The sequence below is a fragment of the Aegilops tauschii genome, chromosome 7, assembly GCF_002575655.3.
Source record: "Aegilops tauschii subsp. strangulata cultivar AL8/78 chromosome 7, Aet v6.0, whole genome shotgun sequence".
Classification (NCBI taxonomy): Eukaryota; Viridiplantae; Streptophyta; class Magnoliopsida; order Poales; family Poaceae; genus Aegilops; species Aegilops tauschii.
The window spans coordinates 96,962,913-96,975,944 of NC_053041.3; the positions used below are offsets into that span (position 1 = coordinate 96,962,913).

A 13,032-nucleotide genomic window follows, 5' to 3' on the forward strand; every position below is an offset into this window, starting at 1 on the left:
AAGCAGCTTGTCAGTTTGCAATCCATTGAATTCTAGGTCCCTATTTATCACTAGCTATATAATGCCGCCCCTCACTGTTTGCCTATTTTATCCAAAGTGGACCAAGAGCTGAACCAGTATCCAAGCAACACAGCCCAGAAGAAAATTCATCAATTTCAACAGTAACCAAAAGTTTCTCCTGCTTCCTGGAAGTGGGAGGCCACAAGGATAACAATTGATGAACAACATCAAGAGTATTGCTTAAGTTAAAATCATATTTTAAAACATCCTTAGACTAAATGCAATAGAGCAGTACATGACCAAATCATCAATACTTACATCTGTGCCACAAGACTAACAACTTTTATTGCCAAACCAATGTCTTGTGAGTAAGTCATATTCTCAAGATTATCCAAAGGAAAATACTAAATTTAAGAGGATGCTTAACTTCCATAGATATTTGGAAAATACAATACAATTTAAAAGCAACTTCAGATAAAAGGAACAAACAAGTTTGTGCTACGTAAGTACAAGCTTATCGTAGTGGTACAAAACAAGAATGCAGTCACCTATTTATCTCTTTCTTTTTTGCGGGTGACCTATATTTATCTCATGAATCACATATGATTCTGAAAGAACATGCGGTGCCCCATGTTTGGTTTTGGTAATTGATGACAATCTCTATGGACTAATGGTTGCCTTGAGTTATATTTGAAGATTTTGTCCATAGGCTTTTCTTGGAGTACATTTGTTGGTTTCAAGGAGAGTTTGTGATGACCAAGGTGCTATTCAAGGAATTACCTAAAGATTGGTCTTGTGAGAGGTTCATCAAGACTAAGTAAAAGAGTGAATCAAGTTGATCAACACACAAAGCGTAGAAGACGTATCGAGAGGGATCAAGCGATCCCATGGTATGGTAAGCATTGTCAATTACGCTTTGTGTACTAACCCATGATCTTCGTGAGAGTTTTTTGTGGGGTTAGGTTGCAGTGTGCAAGTTCAAGGAAGCATCACGAAGAGATCAAATGCTTGAAGCTTGTCGTCCATTGTGGTGACAATGGACTTGTGAAGATGTGCGGAAGAGTGGCTCACCCATAGTGGAGTATGGGGGAGCAATCAACTAGTCTTCATCGAGCCAACGCAATCAAGAAAGGTGGTCCCATTTGAGGGAGTCAAGATCGTCTTCATCTAGCTCAAGTGGACCATGTGCAAGCCAAAGGTTTGCCCTTGATAGATTTTCTATTTTATCGGTCTCATGATGGTAGTTGGGAGACCGGGTTATAGGATCGATTGCCGTACTATCAAGGGGGGCTCTCGATGAGTAGTTTGATCGTATCATTCGTAGAGAGCTCAAACCATTGCATCCTTGCATCATCTTTCTTGGTTCTTGTTTGCTTCTCTTTATGAGTTTTGGAGCTTTTGGTCATCTTGTTGACAAGCTCGAGTTCATCGAAAACGGAGTTCTACTCCCTTCGTTCGGAATTACTTGTCATAAAAATGGATGTATCTACAACTAAAATACATCTAGATACATTCATTTCTTGGACGAGTAATTCCGAACGGAGGGAGTAATATATATGAGTGTTTATATGATTTGCCTACATTCCGAATTAGTTGTCTTAGATTCATCTAGATACGGGTATCTAGATAAATCTAAGACAACCAACTTGGGACGGGGGGTTATAATTAAAATTCTGATCCAGTTCAATGGAATATACTTCAATTTATTTCCAAATATATATAGATGTAGATAATCTACATAAATGGGACCTGCCCAATTATCATGCGCTTGTTTTTCTATTCGATTTAGGTCATATTTTACTCCAGTTCTGTGTTGACACGTGTCTTTCTTGTGTAATCAGTCCAGGCTTGGTACAAAAAAATTCAAGTGTTTTCATTCTACTAGTTTTAGGTCGAATTCCCCACCCCTACTCTCCCTCTCAGACATTCTAACGATTGTGAACATACAAAACATACAGTGCGATTGCTTCGTCAGCCCTTCCGATCATATTCTTCTTCTCTAGGCTCATCCGGGACAAGCAGCTGGGAGTGATGCTACTTGCGATCCAGACCGCAGCCACCTGCAACCATCCGGGCTGCCTGCTTGGTTCCCTTGCCGCTGTTGCTTTGGCTAAAGTTAAATTATCTGTTAAGAGTTAGTATTGTTAAGAAACATTCCATGCATGTTTCTTGATAAGGACAACATGATACAAACAACACACATTTAAATAGGTGAACGCAAATTATTTTCTGGATTTGTTTCAGACTTTTTGATGATGTTCGTTCAGTGAGAGAAGAAGTTCAACATTCCCGTTGACTACAAGGAGCCTGTGATGATTTCGTCAATCTCAAGATGTTGTGGCTCAGTATCTCGGAGATGCCCATAAGAATAGTGTGTGTGCATGCATGCATTCATAGGGATGAATGTATGTGCGTGTATGTGAGTGCTAGGATTGTACTGTTTCTGAAAACACTTCTTTTTCAGTACAACCCCCTAAACACATCAACGGACCAAATCTCTTCATACCCTTTCATAATAAAGAGTAGGATGATCTTTTCCCACACTATTTTTTTTTATGTAGAACGTATACACAGCCCGGCGGAGATCAACTGGCCCGGTCCAGTAGCATACGTATACACAGGACCTCACGCTCACACACAAAGTAGGCAAACCAGTCCACCAACGAAGCTAACATGCCAAGTGAGCGGCGCAGAGTTTTAAAAACTATTCTCTCCGTCCGAGTTTATGTTGGTTCTAAGACCAGTGAAAAATAGAAAGCTTGGCATGTAGTATTAAATATCATGGCGCGAGATAAGAGCTGCGACGTTAATACTCCCTTCGTTTCTTTTTATTTCGCATATAAAATTTGGTCAAAGTCAAACTACATAAAGTTTGACCAAATTTATATATAAAAATATGAACATCTACAATATTAAAACTATATAGTATGAAAATACATTTCATGATGCATCTGATAATATAGATTTCATATTGTCAATGTTTATATTTTTTAATATAAAGTTAGTCAAACTTTACAAAGCTTGACTTTAATCAAACGTTATATGCAGACTAAAAAGAAACGGAGGAAATAGGAACCAACCCGTGCATGCATTTGCTTTTGCAATGCATGCAGCATTTATTAGAGCGAGTTTTGTCGCAGCTATAATTACGGGTATTAATTAATATAGGAAACGAAAAGAAACCACACGCGATTACCGGTGATAATTACCCGTACTGTATTTAGTACCCATGAGACGAAGCCTTGGTCCTAGAGTTTTGGTCATTGTGCCCATTATACCGGGGCGGGGAGAGTATGAACGACGATAGATTTGAACTTTTTTGGAATTTTGAATGCATATTTTTAAACGTGAACATTGTTTAAAATTTTAGAAATATATGAAAAGGCAAACAAAACTTTCCAAAGTGGAACACAATTTTAAACTCCGAACAAATTTTGAAAAATGGGAAAACTGAAATTCCAAACCATTTTTTAAAATACAAACAATTTTACAACTCTGAACTTTTTGAAAACGAGACCTTTTTTGAATTCTTCAAACTTTTTGGAAAAATATGAATAGATAAATAAATATGTTGAACATTTTAAACTTTGCAAATTTGAAAAAGAAAAAAGAAACAAAAAAAAAAAGAAAAAATGATTCATGAACCTTTTTCCAAACCGGTAAAAACCGACCTGGAACCATCTAGAAGGTTCTGAAAACCGGCATCTCAGAGGCAACGAACAGATTAAAATGGGCAGGCCCATGTTCACTCGTATCGACCTCGTATGTGTGAAACAACGACTATTTTTGAACATTCTTATAATGACTCCAACTCTCGTGAATAGGTTGGCATGACCATGGTAGGCTTCCATGCCATGTTTGAACGACTATCGACACCATATGTAAGTTGCGACAGGTCCGACCATTTATGAGCATTTTTTGACCGAGAAAACTATAGAAAATGCAAAACTTGACGGAGACCCAAACAACTTGGCATGATGCCTTGAATTAGTGATACAAGGTCATGAAAAAAAACCTGGGGTCATTCCAAGGTTGTCGAGAAACATCGTGCTCTCAGACGGTGCCTTCTGTAGGACACCCTTCATTAAATACTCTCTAATTTTGGACATTCTTGAAATAACTCTAACTTATGTAACTAGGTGGGAATGCCCATTGTAGGCATCCATGCCATGTTTGAACGAATTTCGACACCGTATGCAAGTTGCGACATGTCCGACTATTTATCGGGTTTTTTTTACCGAGAAAACTCCAGAAAATGCAAAACTTGTCGAAAAACCCAAACAACTTGGCATGGTGCCTTGATCTGGTCGTACAAGTCCATGAGCAGAATTAGAGCCATTTTAACGATGTTGAGAAACAACATGCTCTCAAATGGAGCCTTCTTAGTGTATGCGGGCACCCTCTTGAACATGGCCTATTTTTGGTCATTCTTGAAATGGCCTCGACTTTTGCAGGAAGGTGGACATGCGCATGGTAGGCACCCATGTCAGATTTGAGCGAGTTTCGACACAATATCCAACTCGCGACATGTTCGGCCATTTATCAACATTTTTTTGTTGCGGCAAATCGTCAGGCAACCGCACACATGATTGTAGAATGGATGGGCCCATCTGTGCGTTCGAGCCACCGGTATTGCGAATCTTCTTGAAGGTTGCTTACTGTTTTAGGACTTCTAGAAGGTTCCTAAACATTTTTTTTCTGATTTTGTTTCTCAGTTTTGGTTTTGTTTCTATTTTTCTAGTTGTTGTTTTTTTGTTCTGTTTCTTTTGGAAAAAGTCGTAAATTTAAAAAATCAACATATTGAAAAAAATTCATTTTTTTGCAAATTATGATCGAAAATACTAATTTTTCATTATGTTTTCAAGAATAGTTTGCGTTTTAAAAAATGTCCAGCATTTTAAAATTTGTTCATGTTTTCCAAAAACTGGAGTTTCCAAATTTCCTTTATGGTTTTTAACGTTGTTCGCAATTTAAGAAAAAACAGAATTTGATTTTTTTTTCGTGTTTTCAAAAAAACTTAGAGTTGTAAAATTTTCTCGTGTGATTTTTTCCATTTTTTTCGGAATTTCAATTTTTGGTTCTCATTTTAAAAGTTGTTTGGAATTTCAAATTGTTTTCCAATTTTTTAAAGGTTATTCATGTTTTCAAAAAAATTGTTCTCATTTTAAATATTTTTCATTGGTTCAAATAATGTTTGCATGTTTAAAAAATCATGGATTTCACAAACAATTAGCGTATTAATAAAAGTTCATGGATTTAAAAAAATGATCGTGTTTCTAAATTCTGTTTTCGAATTTCAAAAAATGTTTATGTTTTAGAAAATTGTTCACATAATGTAAAAAATATTCGGTATTTAAAAGATGTTCACATCCAGTGAAACATTCGGAAGCTTCTGTGTGTTAATAAGAGGCCCGAAGCTACTGGTGGATGATGCACATACCTACGAAAGTTGTGAAATAAAAAGTGAACTAAAGTTATCTATGATCATGTAGTTGCTTGGATCCAGTGTGGGTGGGCCTTTTCTTCCATGATCACATATAATTTATTTTACCGAAGATCAAATCTAAACATGCCCGGCTTCAGTGATGCAATTTTTGAGCCAATCGGAACAAAGTCAGAACTAGCTACCAGGCCCTTCGTCAATCTCATACGGACGCCAAATCGTCGCCACTTGCCCTCTGGATCAGTGTAATATATGGTTGTTTATCGCTCGGTCAAAACCAAATCTCTGTCATGTACGGCACCCTTGAATTAACAAGACATTGCTTCATTTTGTCCACATCACGTACGGCTTGCACATTGCACACGGGTTGCTTCATTTTGTCCATCAGAACTGCCTGTACATTGCAAGGTCAGCACCTAGCTACATAGTATAGTAGCTATGTTCTTCCCTGGGCTCTCGCGCCAGCACGGTGCTCCCGAAGCTTCTCCGTACGACGACGACAGAGACCACAGCTTGGTGGTGCTCCTGACCTTCGCCATCTTCTTCTCCTTCGTCGTTCTCTACCTCATCGCCGGCGTTCTCTGGGCCTCGGTGATCACCGCCTTCGCGGTCGCGGTCTCGTTCTGCTACCTCAGCGCCCGCCGGCGTGCTGCGCTGAGGCGCGGCGAGGTCGTCGCCGTCAGCGTGCGTCTCGCTCGGAGCAACGGTGGCCTGCGTCATCCTGACCCCGCCGTGTCAAGGCTTCCGACGTTCCCGTACAAGAGGGAGGGCGGCGGCGGCGGCGACACGGTGGCAGCTGGGTCGGGGTGGGCGCAGTGCGTCATATGCCTGGGGCTCGTGCAGGTCGGCGAGATGGTCCGGCAGCTGCCGGCGTGCAAGCATATGTTCCACGTGGACTGCGTCGACGTGTGGCTGCGCTCCCACTCGACGTGCCCTATCTGCCGGGCTGTCGTCGTCGAGCTCACCGTCGGGCAGTCATCTGAGCCGCCTCCCGTTTGATTTGTTGGCCGGCCCGAACTAGTGCGTAAATCGTAGTTAAATGCAATGTTTTAAATAGTGGGCTATGAAAAATAGCGGCGGGCCTTCAAATCAGTTATAGCGGAGCTATAGCGGGCTAAAGCGGGCTATATCAGGCTATATCGGGCTATTTATGAAGGCAACCATTTAGCGACACCCTGCCGAAAAGGCTATAGCGTGCTATAACGGAGCTATAGCCGGTTATTTAAAACTATGATTAAATGTAGTAGTATTTGTTTCAGATGACACTGGTTGTATATGTAGTTAAATCGTTTGGTGTTTGCAACATCAACTCGATCTTGCGGCCTTGCCAGAGTTTGGAGTATCTATCGTTAACGACAGAGGATAGAAGAAACAACCGAACTGGAGAGCAAATTCTAAAGATTGAGATCAAGAGGTGGTGACGTATGGCTCAGTACTATTGGACACTGCCGGGACCTCCTGAAGCACTTTGGGCAACGTCCAAACAATTTCGGATCCCACTCTCACATTCTCTTTATTTCCTACTAGTTCTTCTAAATATCACTAGTGACTACATGTTTAATAATTATGTCTGAAACATCTCCTGTCAATAATTATTAACGGATTTGCAAACCCATAATAATTCCCGCATACCAAAAAGACATTTATCCAGCGAACCTTCTGTTATCGTATACCATTTCCTTTGCAACATGATGCTTTACAAAACCTGAGGCAAGATTTTATTTTATCCTCGCGATCAATATTTTGATCACTATACCTAGTTATCTTCATTACTGTTTATACAATTTACTCTTATTCATGTATTCCGTTGTCCCCATGACTAATACCTTAGGGCATCTCCAACACGGACCCTCAAAACGGACATAGTATTTGTCTCTGGACTAGCCGGCCATTCAACCATGCTTGCATACATTTTAAAGCAAATTAGAACAAACCAGACGAATTCCACGCTAAGCAGATGACTGTCATTTAAACTGGACCAAATTCATTACATTTTTAAGCTAATCTAAATAATCGTTGGTCGTGGTAGAGTCCGTGTCCCACATCCAAATGTCGATTGGATCAATTATCCTGCCAGGGTGTTAGGGACCTACCACCCTTAAAAACAAACTTATTGGGAATCCACAGTTTCTTCATTCCATGATGATTCTTCATCAAGATCTTATGGGTGAGAACTGATCTTATGTTCAAAAGAACAAGTCTTGCTCAAAGTTCATAAGTTCCAGAACTATATATCAAGACTCTCATGGTAATCAGATGAAAGAGCTTCCAAATGGAACTCCTCAAACATCTTCAGGTTTATTCCTCACCGTTTATCCTACTCTAGGCACGGTTGCTTATCTATAAGGGTAGTGCGTCTTGCCATTCTATGATATTAGGCTTGTCGTATAGACACTTTACTAGGGTTCTAGGGCTCTCCGCTTTGCCAAATTAACATATGAAAGTATATTATAAGAGTCTCCGGTATGGGTGTCAATCTATCCCGTACTCAAATCATTACTTCATATGCGGATAGGTGAATTGCGTAGTCTAACACTTGGTCTTTCTCACTCCTCTTTCAGAGCTCTTCACCTGCAAAACAAATAAAACGTCTTTGCGTGGCGATGATCCCACACAGATTATGTTAATAACTTGCATCCTTAGAAGTACGAAATTTCCCCTGTGCAAGAGTTGCATTCTCCTTGCAAATGAGCAGTTCTTACCTAACGGTACTGGTTGGAAAACTAAGCTGAGTGACACACTTGGCTTACTGAGGGTGTCACGTGGCACCTCCGTTGTAATTATGTGATAATTATGAGAACCAATCTTACTACTTCTCGTCCCGGGGTTTCCACAATTGAAGAAAAAAGTATGTCGACCAGCCATCATGTGGCTTTATTCCGCCGATCGAGAGCCTCTGTTTTGACCTTGGCTTATATGTAAGTCGAGTACCCGTGAAATGACACTCGGGTTACACGATATAAGCGGGTCCAAATTAAGCCGAGAGCCGCAAGCTGAGTGTAGGATTGAGGCAGGTTATTCGGGGTTTCGCCGAGTATGTTTCATACTCGGCTATATTTTCTATAGTGGAGGGTCATAATTATGTGTTTGAGGCAGGTTTTTTATTTCGGAAACAAAATAATCTCGGACCTCACAGAAATATGCGAAATATTGGAACTTTTGCATATTTCGGAAATTATTTTGGATTTTGTGATTTCAAATTTCACTTAATTTTAAAGAATTCAAACATACGTAGCTTCAGCTAAACACATTACACATGCTTCATCTGCTCTCTAAAATGAGACCCGCTACCGCTATGGCAGGATGTTTCGTGACGCCAGCCACTAGCTTCAGACGCACTGCGCCGAACAACTTACTGTTGCTCCCTTATCCGATCAAAACAGATCTTGTCAGGAACGGCAACACCAACACATGACATGCAGGGATCAGGATGAGGGCAACTGCGACCTTTGTCCCTTAGCTAGCTCCTCTGCTCGATCGCACCTTATCGTCGACGACGTGTGCGACCACCATAATTCCCAGCACCCACGGCTGATCGTCGAGGCCAGCCGAGGTATCGTCGTCACATCGAACGAACGCTACTCAAAGACCAGTCCAACCACGGAAGGTCGTGCAAGCGCAAACTATGGAGAGCACAGGGGTAGCGAGACGGACGTCGACGGTGCAGGAGCTCGCCAGCGCCCTCGGCAAACCCGACGTGCCGGCCCAGTACGTCTCACGCGGACACCACGAAAACGACCAGCAGCCCGCCGCGGTGCCGGTCCCTGTCATCGACATCGGCCGCCTTTTCAACCAGGACGGCGCCGCCGCAGCTGACGACGAGGCGGCGAAGCTCCGGCAGGCGCTCGAGTCGTGGGGCCTCTTCCTGGTAATTAACCATCTATTCTCTCATCGCTGAGCGAAATCGATCAAGCTTGCGTGTTGAGCGAGCGTACCGTGTCGTCTGTCGTGTGTGTCTGCAGGTGACTAACCACGGCGTGGACACCTCGGTGATGGACGGCATGATGGTCGCGTCGAGGGAGTTCTTCCGGCAGCCACCCGAAGAGAAGCAGAGATACACCAACCTCATCGGCGGCGAGCGGTTCCAGCTCGAGGGGTATGGGACCGACCGGGTGAACTCATCGGAACAGATCCTGGACTGGTCAGACCGCCTCTACCTCAAGGTGGAGCCCGAAGACGAGCGCAGCCTCGCCCTCTGGCCAGCCCATCCCCAAACCTTCAGGTGATTAGTGATCACACAAAGATCGATGCGATCGTCGTCTCTCAAAATAACAACGGAAATATCAAGATCTTCAACTTTTTAATTTTATTTTTGCAGGAATCTTCTGCACGAGTTCACCACGAAATGTAGGGTGGTGAAGGACGGACTGGTCCGGGCAATGGCGAGGCTGCTCGAGCTCGACAACGACTATATCATTGAACAGTTTGGGGAGAAGGCTGACACTTACGCTAGATTCAGCTACTACCCGGAGTGCCCAAGGCCAGAGCTCGTGTTCGGCCTCAAGCCCCACTCCGATGGGAGCGTTCTTACCGTGCTCATGGTCGATGACACCGTTGGTGGGCTGCAGATTTTGAGAGACGGTGTTTGGTTCGATGTACCGATAGTTCCTCACACCCTGCTGATCAACATAGGAGACCAAACTGAGGTAAACACCATCACCTCTACGCTCACAGTATGCCAATCGAACCGCTATTGTCTCTGCTCCAGTTCCAAAATATAGAAAGCTTAAATATAAACATTTAGAATATGGAAACATATTTTATTATGAATATAATAGTATTGATTTTGATTTGTAGATGTTTTATATAAATTCGGTCAAAGTTTACTAAACTTGAGTCAAGACAAAACTAGTATGCACTATATTTTAATGTTTTGAAGAAACATTCTTATCTTTGACCTTTGGTTAGAAAATTATTTAGAATTTTAGATGAAAATGTAGCATTACAATATTAATGAAGTGGTTCCACAATATTTTCCCCAGATTTATATGACACAATGAAGATATAGCGTGTCCAGATCATGGTTTTATGCAGAAACATGAGTCATCTTGCCACCAGTGATTTAGTATGGAGTTTATTTCATATATTCTCACTGCTTATTTATAGTTTGTATCTATATCAATATAAAGATCGCGGGTTGTAGAAAAATGGCATGCCTCCGTTAATCACACATAAACTTATTGGGTTGTTGTCTCTTAATTATTTAATCTCTAAATTTATTTTGTATACATGACAATTGTTGGTTTTCTTGAAAAAACTATGCCATATTTATTTTATAAAAAATATCTTCGCTTTAGCTTTACATGCTATTTGAAAATTTCAAAACAATGTTTCTAATTCGTAGAAAAGTTATACAACGATTGCTACATGTGGGCTTATAATTTTCATGTGCTTCTAACATCTTTGTTTGTGGAAGTATGTAAAATTACATGGTTCTACAATTTTCAAACATGTCAAGGATAGCAATGGTAAGAAAAGACGTCATGACGATTGTATTTTTCTTCCCACATTTGTGTTACCAGTCATTATTAACTGTTATATATACATTATATTTCAAAATGATTATGGGTCTACCTCCGCCATGGGTGGATCAGTTAGGAAGGTGGTCAGAGGTGAAAATATTCATCAGACATCGAGTAAATCTGATGTGTTTGTACTATTCTTTGAAAAGTCCCCCAAGCTCTTGGCCTAACCGTAAAATTTGTAACAGATAATGAGCAATGGGATCTTCAAAAGCCCCGTGCATAGAGTTGTGACAAATGCTGAGAAAGAAAGGCTATCGCTGGCTCTATTCTACTCGCTTGATCCCGAGAGAGAAATTGAGCCAGCGACTCAGCTGGTAGATGAGAAGAGACCGGCGTTGTACAGAAAGGTCAAGGTGAAGGACTACATTGCTGGACTCTTTGAACATGTGTCTCAAGGAACGATGGTTATTGATACAGTGAAGATATAAACAAGTGTGGTATCATGCTGGTAATGCAAAACGTGTAATCGTTCTAGGAACAATTTATCCCCATGTATTGTTGCATGCTAACTTTATTAAGTACTCCCTTTGTTCAGCATCACATATCGTTTTGAATTTTGGGTATGATCTCCGTGCACAATCGTGGATGTTTTTCCAGCAGATTTGCTATTTCTTAGGCGGGCAAAAAAACTACTATTATACTCCCTCCGTTTCTAGATATAAGTCTTTTTAGAGATTTCAGTGCGGACTAGATACGGATGTATATAGACGGATTTTAGAGTGAGATTCATCCATATTGCTTCGTATGTAGTCCATATTGAAATGTCTAAAAGAACTTATATTTAGGAACGGAGTAAGTAAAATCAACATTAACAACCATCCGATCTAATCTTGGAGTTTGTACAACTACAAAGGACGTCAATGCTCCATCAACAAGTGATTTTTACGAAGTTAGTTTTATAGGCAGATGTAACAGTTTTACAGTTTGACATCACTTGGGAGAGGGGAGGGGGGTGGCCCCTGAATTCAATTCAGGACGGGTAAAATGGTGGGGGGAGGTTCTGTCGGATCAATCTGTAGATTTACCATTTTTGTAAGGAGGATATATGGAAGCAACTCCTCCAATGGCTGGTTCACATGTTTATTTACACGAATATCGACTATTTTTTCTAAATGAACTTAGCAATTGCCCCCCTTTGTTTTCAACTAATAAATATGCCCGTGCGTTGCAACGGGAGAAATATTTATCATGGCCTTAAATTTGTTGCAATCGATCACATTTCCCTATCAGATACTCCCTCCGTTCCAAAATAGATGACTCAATTTTAAGTTAGTACAAAGTTGAGTCATCTATTTTGGAACGGAGGGAGTAGTAAGTACGGCCCAAAATACAATTGATGGCTTCATTTCCCACATCAATTATTCCCAACATGAAAAAGAATTCTGTTTTCAACAGGGCCATTTTTGCAAAACGACTGAGAAATGTATGCTTGTTCAGTTTGCGTCTTTCCTAGTTGTATATTCCCACCTCAACTGTTTGAGGTGCTATGTAGTCATGATGGTGTATTAATTGTCTGAGATTAATTCAAAACATCTTAATCTGATTAGGTTAACTGTTGTCACTGGCTCATTAAGAAAGAACCGTAAACATGGATAACTATTTTTCCTAAACCTGTGATATTTTGGTTAATTATCCTTTTGCCTTCAGTGGTGTCCATGTGCTCAGTTTTGCCCTCAGATGCGAATTGTGCTCAGTTTTGCCCCTAGTCCATGCACAGCTACTATGACAAGGCCAAACGGCCAGATTTGAGTCCATTCCGTCCACCGACGTTAGTGGTTGTGGGTCCGGAGCTTACACGTGGGACCGCGTGGACGTGGGTCCAGAGCTGACATGTGGGCCCGTGCAACAAAATCCCCAAAATCCCCAGTGGTGTCCGCGTCGACGCCCACTCTGCCCATCCGCCGGCCGGCTGTCCTGCACCGCCGCCGCCACCTGCCCCGCCACCAGCTGCACGGCCTGCTCCGCCGCTATCGTCCTGCGCCGATGCTCCACGGCTACCTGCGACGCCACGGGTGGGGCGCCCGCCACCTGCTCGACCCGCGGCGCGGCCTCCTTCCATGCGCC

General features: G+C 41.7%; 2 protein-coding genes across 2 annotated transcripts; both read left to right on the top strand.

Moving 5' to 3' along the window:
• The first annotated feature begins 4,903 nt into the window (after positions 1-4,903).
• LOC109755775 (uncharacterized) lies at positions 4,904-6,442 on the top strand. The gene has a single exon (XM_020314667.2). It carries the CDS (start codon positions 5,882-5,884, stop codon positions 6,440-6,442), a length of 561 nt encoding a protein of 186 aa, XP_020170256.1. The 5' UTR covers positions 4,904-5,881.
• Positions 6,443-8,912: 2,470 nt separating this feature from the next.
• Positions 8,913-11,508, top strand: LOC109755784 (protein SRG1). The gene is made up of 4 exons (XM_020314674.4): positions 8,913-9,311; positions 9,406-9,665; positions 9,762-10,089; positions 11,154-11,508. The coding sequence occupies exons 1-4, from the start codon at positions 9,069-9,071 to the stop codon at positions 11,394-11,396; spliced, it is 1,074 nt and encodes a 357-aa protein (XP_020170263.1). The 5' UTR covers positions 8,913-9,068; the 3' UTR covers positions 11,397-11,508.
• Positions 11,509-13,032: the final 1,524 nt, after the last annotated feature.

Bases quoted from the DNA above. Each gene is read 5' to 3' on its own strand.
- LOC109755775 (XM_020314667.2), top strand. From the start codon at position 5,882: ATGTTCTTCCCTGGGCTCTCGCGCCAGCACGGTGCTCCCGAAGCTTCT.
- LOC109755784 (XM_020314674.4), top strand. From the start codon at position 9,069: ATGGAGAGCACAGGGGTAGCGAGACGGACGTCGACGGTGCAGGAGCTC. The intron at 9,666-9,761 runs GTGATTAGTGAT...TTATTTTTGCAG, and splicing joins GCCCATCCCCAAACCTTCAG to GAATCTTCTGCACGAGTTCA. The intron at 10,090-11,153 runs GTAAACACCATC...AATTTGTAACAG, and splicing joins ACATAGGAGACCAAACTGAG to ATAATGAGCAATGGGATCTT.